This window comes from Cimex lectularius, unplaced genomic scaffold (assembly GCF_000648675.2).
Source record: "Cimex lectularius strain Harlan isolate CLEC.00 unplaced genomic scaffold, Clec_2.1 scaffold42, whole genome shotgun sequence".
NCBI classification, from domain to species: domain Eukaryota; kingdom Metazoa; phylum Arthropoda; class Insecta; order Hemiptera; family Cimicidae; genus Cimex; species Cimex lectularius.
The window spans coordinates 137,400-153,223 of NW_019392754.1; the positions used below are offsets into that span (position 1 = coordinate 137,400).

Genomic DNA, 15,824 nt, shown 5'->3' on the forward strand with positions numbered 1-15,824 from the left:
TGTGAAGTCAGTTTTTTTTCACCATGGGGTTTGATGATGGTTGTGGACACTTTTATTTTTTCTGTGAAGTCAGTTTTTTTTCACCATGGGGTTTAATGAATAATTGATTTAATCTACTTATGAAATGTAAAGGTTTGTAATTTCTCGAAGGGTTACAAATGGTTAAAAAAAATTAAACATTAGTTATCACTAATTTTAAAGCTTCTATTAAAATGACGAAAGTAATACAAGTAAACTAAAAAACCTCTTTGATACAAAATTAAGCAAGCTGCAAAGCTTCCAAAATAAGAAAACATAAAAAGATCTGCCAGGTAACGATGTCAGGCTTGCATAATCTTTAAGAAGGTCATAGAACATTTTGGAAATTTTAATTTAATTTATTGAAGCTTGATTTTTTTTGTTAAATACCGAGGCCAAAGAGTATTGTTTGTTTAATTTCTATTATTTTTATACAAATGTTTAACAAAAGTCTTAAAATGAGTTTTTTATACTATTTGTAACCAAAAAATGAACTTTTGTGCAATTAAAAGTTAATTTTACACTAATGAAAACTGACCTTTGAGAAATTTAGTATATATGGTTAAAGTTCATTTCATGGAACTTTTCTGTATGCGTAATACCTGTCAGTATTTACAGAACCAATAAAAGCTTACTTCAACTATAGACAAGAACACTGAAAACTCGTGAAAGTTTCTTTTAACTTTTTTGTATTTACTTTCTTTGTTATCTATTTTTTTGCTTAAAGTTACAATTTAAAAAAAAATAAGAAATAAATCTCATAGGTTTTTTGTTGTTCTCTCCATTGAAGCAATAAAATTGATTGTAAGTTTAATATTTTAGGACATGCGGTACCTTTCTGGAGAAAAAAAGTTGCGAAAAGTTGAAGTAACAGGAAAAGGGAACAATCTCAAATGCAATTGAGAATAATAGTGATATTTTCGTCAAATTTGACATGCAGGATAACATACTGGAGTATTGACATCTGATCACAGGACACCCTGTCTAAAATAAATTAATCTTAATACGATAAAAATAACAAAGATATAATAAATTGTATTAAATGTGATATTCACCTCTTAGGAATCATAAAGAATTGTAACTGGTTTTTCGTTACATTTTTATGTGTCAATAAATTTTTGTACTGGGCATTATTTTTTCCGAATCTTCCTGTAGGTTAAGGTTATCTTCATTTATATTTATGCGGAGTGGTTTTAAGGTATTTACTTCATTTTCATTATTTTCTTTATTTAAATTTTCAATGTTTTTGTAGTCAATCTTTTGTGTACTTTCCATAATTTATTATAATTTTAAGATAAATATAAATGTGGTCTCTATCTAATTCTGGCCTGTTTGAAATTGGTTTAAATAAACCTTTTTACATTTTTTATGTATTATATCTATCATAGAAATATTTCGTTCATTGTGGGTTTACATATTTAATGTTAATTAAAGTTAAAAATACTTATATCAGTTCTAACAAATTCAACCAGGTTGTAAATCTTTAAGATTCGTCCTGTAGATTTATATATAGTCATTTATATATCTTTTTTCAAAAATTATAAATTAATTATTCTTTTTATTTAGGTTTTTGGTTAAGATGAAAAATTAGTGTCACCAGCGGGATTCGAACACACGATCTTCCGCTCAATACGCCGCTGCTTTATCAGTTGACATAAATAGAAAAATTAACGAAAAAAATTCAAATAAATTAAATAATAATAATAAAATAAAAAATTCATATATACGGTAGTCATAATTGACTTATTAATTATTTAAATTAATTATACTTTTTATGTAATGGCTGAGATGAAAAAGCTAGTGACACGAGTTGGATTCGAACCTACGACCTTCGACTCAATATGACGCTGCTCTTACCAATTGACCTTCGTCTACACGGAACTCATCTCAAACCTACAACCTTTCGAATTTTCCCTCTTTTTGCTATTTTTTCAAATATCGTGTAATCAAGATTCACCAAGAATCGAAGACGAAAACAATCTCAACCAATACCTTAAATAAAAAGTATAATTAATTAAAATGAATAAAATCGAACTTCGTTAATGATTTTTTGTACTTTTGTCATTGTAGTAGAAATGAATTTAGTTTAGTCGTACATAAAGATTCAACTACCAGTTGGGTATCGCAGTAGAGGGTCAAAATAACTTTGCAATATTTTTAACAAAATTGTAGCCAGGAGAAATTCCATCGGCTATGCCAGGATTCGAACCCAGAACCGCCGGCGGTGCAAATACACGTCGGTCGCCAAAACCACTTGGCCACCGCGGTCCCCATGTTTCTGAGGAAATCTTAAAAAATCTATCATAACAATTTTTTAATTTTCATTAGCAGCGGAGTTTGGTCCAAGAGAAAAAAGAAGAAGTTCAGGAATAAAATTAATTTATCAAATTCAAAATTCATCTTCTTTTCTGTTATATTCCCGATGATATGCCTAAAAATAAATTTCTTGATTCTTCACGGTATCGCAACAACCGTTTTGGTTTTCATGAAATATAATGATTTCTGGAATCTTTTGTAAAAATAAATTCACCATCTTTTTTAACTAATTAAGGTTTTTAGTTGAGATGAAAAAAAGTTAATGGCACGAGCGGGATTCGAACAAAACGAACGAAAAATGGCAAAAAGGAGGGAAAACTCATAAGGTGGGGTTGAGATAGGAAGTTGGTGTCCGAGTGGATCGAGGTCACGATAGCTCAAGTGGTAGAGCAGCGGCGTATCTAGCCGAAGATCGTGGGTTCGAATCCCGCTCGTGCCATTAACTTTTTTTCAACTCAACTAAAAACCTTAATTAATTGTAATGTATTAATTGGTAAAGCGGACCACGAAATTAGTGAATTGAATCTTTTTTAACGTAGATAACATTTGGATGTGAACACAATTGTTTTTGCGTGAGCATTTGTATCCATTTACACGATAAAGATCCAAGATACACATGGGTGATTGGTGGAGTTAGGTTAGGTTAGATTTGTGGGTTGGGTTAGGATGGATTTGGGACTAATTAGGTAATGTCAGGGTTAGGGTTAGGAATTTAAGATTACGGTTGGTGTTTTGGTTATATATCGATGACAAACGGACACGATTTTTGACTCGAAGTTTGAGATTTGGATTATACCATAACTGACAAAATTAAAAACATCAAGGAATGGCTCGTTAGTTTTTAAAAAATGAACTGGAATTGGCTTGAACCTTCGGCTCAATATGCCGCTGCCCTAATAACCTGAGCTATCGTGACAACTGAGCAAGGACGTATTGAGCTGAAGGTCGTGGGTTCGAATCCGTAACATTAATTTTTCACCTCAGCCAAAAACAGATGAAAAGAATAATCAATTGGAATAATTAATATGGTCAATTCACGAGATCCCGCTCGTGACACTGACTTTTTTTATCTCAAATTAAAACCTTAATTAATTGTATGTTATTAATTGGTCAAGCGGACCACGAAAAATAGTGAATTTAATGAATTAAAATGAAGTATAGTTCATTAAAGCTCTCCGTGGCCATTTCATTTGTCGCCGAGAATCCAATCCGATCAAAGACTTTTTTTAAAAATGGCAAAAAGGAGGGAAAATTCAAAAGGTGGGGTTGAGATGGGAAATTAGTGCCTGGGGGGATCGACGTCACGATAGCTCAAGTGGTAGAGTAGCGGCGTATCTAGCCAAAGGTCGTGGGTTCGAATCTCGCTCGTGACACTGACTTTTTTATCTCAACTTAAAACCTTAATTAATTGAATGTTATTAATTGGTCAAGCGGATCACGAAAAATAGTGAATTTAATTAATTAAAATGAAGTACACTTCACTAAAGCTCTCCGTGGCCATTTCATTTGTCGCCGAGAATCTAATCCGATTACACGACATTTGAAAAAATGGCAAAAAGGATGGAAAATTCAAAAGGTGGGGTTGGGATGGGAAGTCAGTGCCAGGGGGGTTCGAAGTCACGATAGCTCAAGTGGTAGTGTAGCAGCGTATTAAGCCGAAGTTCGTGGGTTCGAATCCCGCTCCTGACACTGACTTTTTTATCTCAACTTAAAATCTTAATTAATTGAATGTTATTAATTGGTCAAGCGGACCACGAAAAATAGTGAATTTAATGAATTAAAATGAAGTATAGTTCACTAAAGCTCTCTGTGGCCATTTCATTTGTCGCCGAGAATCCAATCCGATCAAAGACTTTTTTTAAAAATGGCAAAAAGGAGGGAAAATTCAAAAGGTGGGGTTGATTCGGGAAGTCAGTGCCCGGGGGGTTCGAAGTCACGATAGCTCAAGTGGTAGAGTAGCGGCGTATCAAGCCGAAGTTCGTGGGTTCGAATCCCGCTCCTGACACTGACTTTTTTATCTCAACTTAAAACCTTAATTAATATGGTCAATAATGGCCACTTAACAAATACGTATAAATTATAAAAATATTTTATATATTGTACTTAGATACCAACATTTTTGAACGGTTTTCATGATTTTTAACTGAATGTATAATCGATTTATAAAAAGGAAGACGTCTCAAGTTAATAGTTATGATTGACCGGTTCCGACGTCCCCCACCAACGCGTTTCACGATCTCCAGGTTCAGTGCTTCCTGGGAGTTCAGTGATGTGGTTGTGGTGATAAAAGTGGACGCGCAATTCGGAACGGCCATGAGGTATTATAAAGAACAAAGGCATCGTTTTTAACTTTTCTTTTAAACTTAGTTATCTGTTCGACTGTCCTGAAAGTGGGTTTTTTTCTTATGGCCTGCGTTATAACAGTTAATAACGTTAATAATCAGTAACATAGATATTTTATGTCAATAATGCCCTTTTATAAGTAGTTATTTCTCTGTCTTTGGTCTGAATTTTTTTTATTTTTTCCTGTCAGAATATTTACCAAATCGTCCACATTAAACTGTTTTTAGTGAAATAAACTCTGTTAATTTTTATCGACTTTTCAATCTGATGCCGAAATCTTTGATCATCAAAAAATATAAAACTAAAAAATTGTAAATGGGAATTTTGTTCCGTACACCTCGTGGGGCGTTGATCAAAACCTATCTCCCATGTACTTATAGGTACAATTTAATTGTACATTTTATCTTATCTTCTTCATTGTGTTTTTATTGAGTAAGTTATGTCAGACTAAATCTACTACAGAATGTAATTAGACGTTAGGTGAGGCAATCCTGACCTTGACATCGACTCTCACTTCTACAAGTCATCCTACCTCGCGCTCGGATATTACATCGTCCTTGATTTCCAACTTATTTTTGTACAAACAAAATTCCAAAGATTTGGTATTAAAATCGGTTGATATCGCGGAGACGATCGTTAAATATGACATTCCCTTGACAGGTGGTTCCTCGAGAATTTCTGAGCCCTATGCCGTAACGAAGTTTTTCGACAAGGTGTCAGAAAGCGAGAAACCTTTTGATCGATGCTTTCCGCGGAAGGAGGCCTATGTAGCTACATGATCTTGAAAGTTGGCTAACTGGCTCATCAATCACTGTCTCATCATTAATATGCATCGGGAACTAAACGCGTGCGTTATGCGCAAGCTCGGTTGACATAAAGCATTCCGAGTCGTTAAGCAGTACATGTATAGCAAGTTGTTGGGGGGGGAAACTGACTGTTTTTAGCCCTTGTTGTTGTGTGGGTTTGTTGTATGAAACGAGTTTTCTGTTTGTATCTATTGTATGGTACTACTCAATAAGTTTGGAAATTCATACATCTATTTGTTTCGTCATTATCTGAATCTTTGCCTTCATCGACGTACCTGTATTTAGTAACGGTAAAGCGCATTAGTGTGATCATCTCCCAAGCCTTACACGCACTTTTAAGAAGTTGGTAACATAGAACCCTAGTAGTTTTCCAGTTTTAAAGGTGAGAGTTTTGTTAGCAAGTGTCAAAATGTGCTCGTTTTCAGTTAACTTCAGTTACCACATTTTACCGAATCATCATTCTTGGGAACAACAAAGACATTGTTTCCCGTATTTACTCTGAACCATTAAAAGGACATGAGGATCTTGAACGTCCGTACCTAGCCTTTCGGCCCTATCGGACATTTTGATTCTCAAGATGAAGATGACGCACCTCCGCTCGCGACACGATGGATGTTACAGCCCCAAGTTTTGGTGTAGACGCGGACCTCGCTCTCCGCTTGTTCATTCCGAGAGGATGGGGCTGCAAAGAATAACCTCAGATGGCTGAAATGCATCAGCCTGGGTCGTCCCGCCGGCTCCCTAGATAGAGAAGGCTCTCTATCTCCCAGAATATTGTGGCTCCTCCAGCGTAAGAAGTTTCGGATCCGACCTGGCCGCGGTTTTGTTTAAAGTGGAATTGCTAACCACCCCCTAGAGGAACATTGCCTCGGAAGGAAACCGGGAATGGTACCCCCGAGCAACAGGTTCACACTATGTTCTTGCCTGGAGCATCGCCACTAAGCCACTACGAGTCCATTCCCATGCACCAGGGCTGGACTTGGAACATTTTCTGCTACCCCTAGGTCAGATGGTTATGAAGCCTCCCCCTGTAGACAGGATCTGGTATTCTAACCCTCGTGAGCCTCTCATGCAGCACCCGCCGTCCGCTGCCGACCCGGATGGCGACACGAATACTGGTTGAGCTTTAGAGAGGTTGCCAGGCTCCCAAGGCTACACCATAACGTTGCGCCTGGATACCCTCCTTACATCCAAAGTTTGGGAGAGGTCTCAAAAAAATATGCCTGCCGAAGGACCTGGATTGAGAAAGAGAAGTGACCGAGGACACGAGGCTCACCTTTTCAGGTTGCATCCCCGCTTTGGCCACAGTGTACGACCCATTGTCACCGCAGTTCCACATTAAGTGAACTATGGCTCCTAGAATCCTCTGGTAATGAAAAAAAATACATTTGATATATTTTTCAAGATTTCTTCAGATATTTAGGAACCGTCCGTGTGGACGATAGGTCACTTGGTTAGAGCAGCGGCATATTGAGTCCAAATTCGTAGGTTCGAATCCAGCTCGTGACACTAGCTTTTTCATCTCAACCAAAACCTTACATAAAAAGTATAATTAATTTAAATAATAAATAGGTCAATTATGACTACCGTATATACGGATTTTTTAGGTTCATCCTTATCCTTTTATTCTTCCATTCAAATATGATACATAAGCTAATTCTATATAATAATAAGAAGAAACAAAACACAATAACACTTTTTTTTGAGGGAGGTATTTTTCTTATTTAAATTGCGATTTTGAGCATTGCAGTTTATTACCCCGCAATTTGTATTTTCTTCCATTTAATTTTTCCGCTCCGACAGCCTCAAAAACTTATGAAAAAAGAAATCTTGCACGCACAACTCTCATTCGAATATTAGCAGGCATTCAATGGTATAACAATTTGGGAAAAGGCCTAAATCTCATTACAAATTCCAATAAATTTGAGAAAGCTGAAAAGCGCTCTTCGAAAGAAACACTGGAGACCCAGAAACTCCTGTAAATCATTCGAAAGGTTGAGCCTTTGTCTAAAGGGTTGTAAAGTGGGACAGTCGACCAAAATATGTTTTACTGTCAAAATGATGCGTTCTGCACTTCGCATACATCGAGGACAAGTTGGAAGGTTGTCGCCTATTAAAAGCCTATTATGGATTAGCCTGATGTGACCTATTCGCAATCTCGAGAGGATCACAAGTTCTTTTCTCTCAAGTCCCTCAGTTGGCCATTTACGTACAACCGGCTTAATTTCTTCCATACCATCTCTACAGACAATCCATCTTGCCGCCCACTTTCGTTTGATAATGTTTTTAACATAAACGACTATATCATCTGGGCGGAGAGGAAATTGATCTGTTCTTTGTGGATGGTTTGCGGCGTTCCTTGCATGTTGATCAGCTTTTTTATTTCCAGAAATGTCGACATGACTAGGAACCCAAACGAATATCACATGTTTGTTGACTGTTCTGATTTCATAGGGATATTTGTAAATTGCTAAGATATATGGGTCAACCGAGAAATTATTTTTGATTGCTTCGAGACCACTTTTCGAGTCAGAGCAAATAATGGCATTACAAATTCCTTGCGATTCCTTTATAATGCTCAATGATCTTCTGATTGCATTTATTATTATTATTTAATTCCTTAAATTCACTAATTTCGTGGTCCGCTTGACCAATTAATATATTACAATTAATTAAGGTTTTTAGTTGAGATAAAAAAGTCAATGGCATGAGCGGGATTCGAACCCACGATCTTCGGCTTGATACGCCGCTGCTCTACCACTTGAGCTATCGTGACCTCGATCCAATCGGACACTAACTTCCCATCTCAACCCAACCTTTTGAATTTTCCCTCCTTTTTGCCATTTTTCACACGACCGATTTGCCGATTACACGAAAAATGGCCAAAAGGAGGGAAAATTCAAAAGGTCAACCCCACCTTTCTCAAATTCTCAATAGTATTCGAGATATTTACTGTTAACCTCACCAAGACCTTTTTTTCAAGTTGATCTAAAATTGAATTAATTTTCACAAACCGACCTAATAAAACTTTCTCAATGTTAGAATGTAATTACAGTTTTGGTTGAGATAAAAAAGTGAGTTTCACAAGCGGGATTCAAACCCACGACCTTCGGCTAAACACGCCAAGTGGTAGAGCAGAGGCGTATTTAGCCGAAAGTCTTGCGTTCGAATTCCGCTTGTGACACTCACTTTTTTATCTCAACCAAAACCCTAATTAATTGAAACGAATTTATTTGGTCAAGCGGACCACGAAACTTAATAAATGTAATAAGCAAAATGAAGTATACTTCACTAAAGCTCTCCGTGGTCATTTCATTTCTCTCCAAGAATCAAATAGATTACACGACATTTGAAAAATGGCAAAAAGGAGGGAACATTCATGGGGTGGGGTTGAGATGGGAAGTTATTGTCCGATTGAATCGAGGTCACACACAGGTCTCATGTGGTAGAGCATTGGCGTATCAAGCCGAAGATCGTGGGTTCGAATCCCGCTCGTGACACTGACTTTATCTCAACTAAAAACCTTAATTAATTGAAATGTAGTTGGTCAAGCGGACCACGAAAACTATTGAATTTAGTTATTACAATTGTATAGCACCAGCAGACTCTTTCAATCAACTAAGGTTTTTGGATTGAGATTAAATAAAAAAATAATAAAGTCAGTGTCACGAGCGGGATTCGAACCCACGACCTTCGGCTAGATACGCCGATACTTTACCACTTGAGCTATCGTTACTTTGATCCGCTCGGACACTAACCTCCCATCTCAACCCCCCCTTTTGGTCCGTCCCATCTAAAAAAGGAGGGAAAATTCAAAAGGTGGGGTTGAAATGGGTCGTTGGTGTAGCTCGACCACGATAGCTCAAGGTCGTGGGTTCGAATCCCGCTCGTGCCATTGACTGTTTTATCTCAACTAAAAAACTTAATTAATTGTAATTATTATTTAAATTATTCGAATTTTTTCGTTAATTTTTCTAATTATATTGTTGTTGATTGAAGAAAGATCATGCACTTTCTTAAAAAATTAAGTAATGAAACTGTAAAATTTCATTGTAATATCATAATCAATATAGATTTTTTTATTTCAGGTTAATTATTATTTTGTTTTTAACGACGTGTTTGGAGTATGCTCTCGCAGCTAGAATTTTGGCCTTGTTCCCATTCCCGGCCAAAAGCCACCACAACGTTTTCCGTCCAATTTTAGTCGAACTCGCCAAGAAAGGTCACCATGTCATGTTTGTCGGTCCGATTCCTGTGGAACAACCGCCGGCAAATTTGAAACAACTATTGTTACCAAATTATCTTAAAGACTTGACCGGTAAGTTACATCACAAATACAATAAACAGTATAAATTTCTTCTCTGCGTTTTTATTTTTAGAACAAATGAACTTGATCGATTTCGGAAAATTAAGCTCCCCCGTGATACCTTTCTGGCTGAACGAAATGGGTTTGTTTTTGACCGAAAAAGTGTTGCAGTCTGAAGAACTTCAAGGGTTGATACATTCCGACGAGAAGTACGACGTGATCATGACTGAGTCGCTGTTTTTCCAAGAGCCTTTGGCGGCTTTCATGCACAAGTTCAACGCGATTGGCATAGATGTCAATCCCCACGGAGAAAGCGCGTGGATCAACGAATTAGCCGGTCTACCTGACAACCCGGCCTACATGATCGACTACAAGTCGGAGTTCACCGACAACATGAACTATCTCGAAAGGCTTCACAACGCGTACATCACATATTCGACCCTGTTGGTCTGTTATCTAGGTCAATGGAGGTTTCAGTGGCTTACGGATAAGTATTTCAACTATACCGGCTCGGAGTCACGTCCGCCCCTTCGTAAATTCATGTCAGACAAAGCACTGATCCTTCTTAATTCCCATTATTCAGTCGGTTACCCTTATCCGAAGTCGCCCCACGTGAAGGAAATCGGTGGAATAAACATCCAACCTAACAAGCCTCTGCCAAAGGTTGATAAATCAAATAAAAAATGTAAATCCCATGAGAATAATTTTTAAAATTTTTTTAGGATATAGAAAACTTCATGAACGGTGCCAAACATGGTGTTATCTACTTTAGCTTCGGATCGAACATAGAAATATCTACTCTGTTAAATTCAGATCTTGTAGACACATTCATGAATGTATTCAGAAAATTAAACCAGAGGGTACTCTGGAAATGGGAAAGCGACAATTTGCCAGCTGCTCCAAAAAATGTCAAACTATCTAAATGGTTTCCACAACAGGACATTCTTGGTAATTATAATAAAATATATATTCTCAACTGTATGTATACGATAAATATTACGTTTTTGCTACATCCGATCATCGTGACAACTTTTTAAGAATCGAAAGAAAAATAATGCTTAATTTTAAATTTTAAAACAAAGTATGGATCTAAAAGTAAAATTTCACTTAGAATGTGCTGGTGCTGTTAAAATTTCAGTATGTTTCTATTTTCAATAATAAAAAAATGACATCAAAAATTCAACGATTTGTTCTAAAAACTTAAAATTTACTTCAACTTTCTCCTTGAGTTATTGAGTTTTTGATATTATCTTTTTCAAATAGAAAGGAATTTGGAAGGTTTAAAAAAACGTTCTCAAAATTTCAACGATCTGTTCTAAAAACTTAAAATTTACTTCAATTTTCAATTTTCTCCTTGAGTTGTTGAGTTTTTGTTATTATCTTTTTCAAATAGAAAGAAATTTGGAAGGTTTAAAAAAATACATTCTCCAAAATTCATCGATTCCTTCAGGAAATAATAAAGTTTTCCTTCAGAACTCGATAATTTCAATTTATCGTCTTAACTGGTCAAAAAATTAAAACAAGAATACAATTTCAATTTTCATATTTTATTCAATTAAATTGTCCAATTTTTTCCTTTTTCTATTAGTTACACGATAAAGTGAAATTTTCAAAACGTGTAAAAAATAATTCATCCACAAAAATTCATCATATTGTCTGAAGAAGTTTAGTTTTCCTTTAGAACTCTAGAATTTATATTTGTCGTGCAACTAGTTAAAAGAAGATAAAATTGAAATATTAATTGAATAAAATATAAAAAATTTGAATCAGTTTTTCCATTTTTTAATGGTTACACAATAAATTGCAATGATCAAATAATAAGAACTCAAAATGTGTAAAAAATAATTCATCTTCAAAAATGAAAAATGTAATTAGTTTGTTTTTTACAATTGTTCACGTAAATTTTCAATTTTCTCATTTTTCAAAGGTTTAGACGATAAATTGAAATTATCAAGTTGTAAACATTTTCAAAATGGTGAAAAAGTTCCTCCTAAATGAGTAGTTTATTTTTTGTTTTATTTAAATTTTCATATTTCATTGAATTAAATTTTCAGTTTTCTCCATTTTTATCCAGTTACACGATAAATTGAAATTGTCGAGTTCTGAAGGAAAAAATGAATATTTCAAGAACGAATCAATGAACTTGTGAATATGTATTGTTTTTACAAATTTTGAAAATAATAAGAACTCAAAATGTGTGAAAAATAATTCATCCACAAAAATGTATCGATTTGTTCTAAAGGTGTGAACATTTTCCTTTAGAACTCGATAATTTCTAAACAAAGAAAAATTTGAAATATTAATGGAATAAAATATGAAAAATTTAAATCAACACAAACTCAATTTTCGTATTTTATTATATTAAATTATCAATTTTTTTCTTTTTTTATGGTTACACAATAAATTGAAATTATCATATCACGAACTCAAAATGTGTGAAAAAGAATTCATCCACAAAATGTGTCGATTTGTTCTGAAGATGTTGAAGTTTTCCTTTAGAAATAGATAATTTATATTTATCGTGTAATTAATTAAAAATGGAGAAAATGGGACTATTAATTGAATAAAATATGAAAAATTTAAATCAACAACAATTCAATTTTCACATTCTATTCAATTATACTTTCACTTTCTCTTTTTTTTTTAAACCAGTTATACGATAAATTGAAATAATCGAATTGTGAGGGCTTTTGAGATATGTGAAAAAAATTGATCCTCAAAAATCACAAATGTAATTAGTGTTTTTTTTTTCATAATTGATTCACTTAAATTTTCAATTTTTTCATTTTTTAACCATTTACAGGATAAATTGAAATTATGAAATTGTAAACATTTTCTAAATGATGAAAAATTTCCCCCTCAAAAATGACTAATTTAATTTGTGTTGATTTAAATTTTCACATTCTATTCAATTAAACTTTCACTTTTCTCCTTTTCTAAACCGGTTATACGATAAATTGAAATTATCGAGTTGTGAGGGCTTTCAAAATGTGAAAAAAATTCATCCTCAAAAATAAAAAATGTAATTAGCTTTTTTTCATAATTGATACACTTAAATTTTCAATTTTCTCATTTTTTAACCATTTACACGATACATTGAAATTATTAAATTGTAAACATTTTCAAAATGATGAAAAAGTTCCCCCTCAAAAATGACTAATTTAATTTGTGTTGACTTAAATTTTCACATTCTATTCAATTGAACTTTCACTCTCTTTTTTTTTAAATCAATTATACGATAAATTGAAATTATCGAGTTGTGAGGGCTTTTGAAATATGTGGAAAAAAATTGATCCTCAAAAATCACAAATGTAATTGTTTTTTTTCATAATTGATTCACTTAACGTTTCAATTTGCTCATTTTTTAACCATTTACAGGATAAATTGAAATTATGAAATTGTAAACATTTTCAAAATGATGAAAATGTTCCCCCTCCAAAATGACTAATTTAATTTGTGTTGATTTAAATTTTCATATTCCATTCAATTAAATTTTCAGTTTTTTCATTTTTAGCCAGTTACACGATAAATTGAAACTATTGGAGTCTGAAGGAAAACAAAAAATAGGGCATTACATTTAAAAAAACTTTGGTAAACAAGTCGGCATGACGCGCAAACTTATTAAAATTCTAATAACACCAGCAGATTCGACATGAAAATTACTTTTGGAACCGGACTTAGTTGTACAATAAAACAGACAGCGTAAAAATAAAAGGCTATGTCTTTTATAAACACTCGCACGATATTTTCTGTATGATATAGTATAATTTATTTTAGTAAATCTTTTTAAGCTCATAAAAACACGAAACTATTTATTACCCATGGTGGGTTGTTGAGCGTTATGGAAGCTGTGCACAATGCCGTTCCGCTGATCTCTGTACCGTTTTTCGGAGATCAGGTCAAAAACGCAATACAGGCCGAAAACGCTGGCTATGGCATTAGGATGAATTTTGAAAACTTAACTGAGCACAATTTGTTACTGGCTATCAACGAAATCCTCAACAATCCTTCGTAAGTACTGACAAAATATTTGATAAAAGTAGCATTTTAAACTGTACGATTTCAGATACGTCACGGAAGTCAAACGGAGGTCTCAGCTGTTCCGAGACAGGCCCAACTCTCCATTGGAAGAAGCAGTCTTCTGGATCGAATTCGTGATCAAACACAAAAACGCGCTGCAACCGCATTCCGCCCGACTACCGTTTTATCAATTGCACAACCTCGACACACTTCTGCCGTTTTTTCTAATCGTAATGTTTATCCTAGTTGTTATTTTGAAATTGCTCAAACGTCTGATCTTGTGTATTTGCCACAAGATGAAAAAGAAACCGATAGAGGCGAAGAAAAAGAAACATTAGTTCCAGTCATCCAGACATTCCATTTTATCGTTTTTTAATGGCTCTAGGTTGGATAAACAATAACGTTCTTGACTTAGCCTTTTATTTCACATAAAATTTACAACGGTACTATTAAGCTGCGGGGATTATGAAATCTACACGGATGTCCAGTCACCAGCACAGATCAAAGAACCAATCATTCACCTTCCGCCGACCGCAAATCCAAAAAAAGTTCTTCTAGTAACTTCTCTTCGAGGCTTGGAATCTCCGACACGGACTGAGGACATCAGACAATTTTTACTCCAGCACTCGTGATCCCGCAGAGTCCGAGAGGTCAGGAATGCTCGCGTCAGGTCGCTTCCGGTCAGTCTGTTTCCTAAAATTCACGAGGATCATCGCTTAATTATACTGTGAAACTAAAACTCATCTACTCTGATTAAAAATAGAATGGAACATAAAAATTTATTGGGTTGTCCGGAAAATAATGCAGGATTTTGGTATTAAACAAAAAAAAAGAAACTAGTTACTTTAAAGCAATGTTCTTTAATCAAAATAATTTCCCATACTCTCAATACATTTCTCCCAACGTGTTGGTAACTTATTAATTCCGTCTGAGTAGAATTCAGAATTTTTAGAATTGATAAAGTCAATAAATGCATTTTCCAGTTCCGTTTGATTTTTGAATATTATGTGTTGTAAGTAGTGGTCCAGGTGTCTAAAAAAATGGTAGTCAGTAGGCGAGAGGTCCGGAGAGTAGGGTGGGTGAGGCAAAGTTTCATAGCCAAGCTCCAATAATTTTTGTGACGTTACACGTGACACATGTGGTCGAGCGTTGTCATGCAACAAAATGGGCCCTTTCCGATTGACCAAAGAGGGCTTCATTACTGCCAATTTCTGATGCATGGTATTAATTTGGTTACAGTATGATTCAGCATTGATGGTTTCGCCAGGATTTAAGAAGCTGTAGTGTATTAAACCAAATGAAGCCCACCATACCGTAACCATTACCTTTTTTTGATGAGTTGGGGGCTTTGGAAAATGTATTGGAGCTTCTCCTTTGTCGAGCCACTGTCCAGAACGTCTAGTGTTATCGTAGAGAATCCACTTTTCGTCACATGTAACAATTCTGGCCAGAAATGGGTCATTTTTGTTTCGACAAAGAAGTGATGCACAAACATCAAAGCGCTGATTTTTTTGGCGATCGTTTAATGAGTGTGGAACCCAATTTTCGAGTTTTTTCACTTTTCCAATCGCCTTGAGGTGGTCAGCGACGGTCGTTTTACTGACTTTGAGTTGCTCTGCAAGTTCTCGAACAGTTGTTTTGGGGTTTTCTTCCACCACTGATCGCAGAACATCATCATTAAGAGAGGAAGGCCTTCCACGACCTTCTTCATCTTCAAGGCTGAAATCTCCCTCCCGAAATTTTTTAAACCACCTTTGCACAGTGCACTCATTAACACAACCCTCGCCCCAGACTTGGTTAATGTTTCTAGCCGTTTGGGCTCCGCTTCGGCCGAGTTTAAACTCGTAAAAGAAAATCGTACGAAATTCTCGCTTTGACATTATAAGGATGACTGAATTATTTCCAAGTAGCGGAATGCTACAGAGGTAAACAAACAATATCATTTGGAAGAGGATTAATAAGTGTTGACATTCATACAAATGAGTAATCCTGTAAACGTAAACAGAATATTTTAT

At 35.0% G+C, this 15,824-nt stretch overlaps 1 protein-coding gene across 1 annotated transcript in view; it reads left to right on the forward strand.

Moving 5' to 3' along the window:
- Positions 1-14,591, forward strand: part of LOC106673546 — a 28,872-nt gene extending 14,281 nt beyond the window's left edge. Inside the window, exons 8-13 of the mRNA XM_014405695.2 lie at positions 4,509-4,652; positions 9,572-9,801; positions 9,863-10,452; positions 10,512-10,737; positions 13,581-13,800; positions 13,856-14,591. Of these exons, the coding sequence (XP_014261181.1) occupies positions 4,509-4,652; positions 9,572-9,801; positions 9,863-10,452; positions 10,512-10,737; positions 13,581-13,800; positions 13,856-14,147 (1,702 nt within the window). The 3' untranslated portion in view covers positions 14,148-14,591. The remainder of the gene's footprint in view (positions 1-4,508; positions 4,653-9,571; positions 9,802-9,862; positions 10,453-10,511; positions 10,738-13,580; positions 13,801-13,855) is intronic.
- Positions 14,592-15,824: the final 1,233 nt, after the last annotated feature.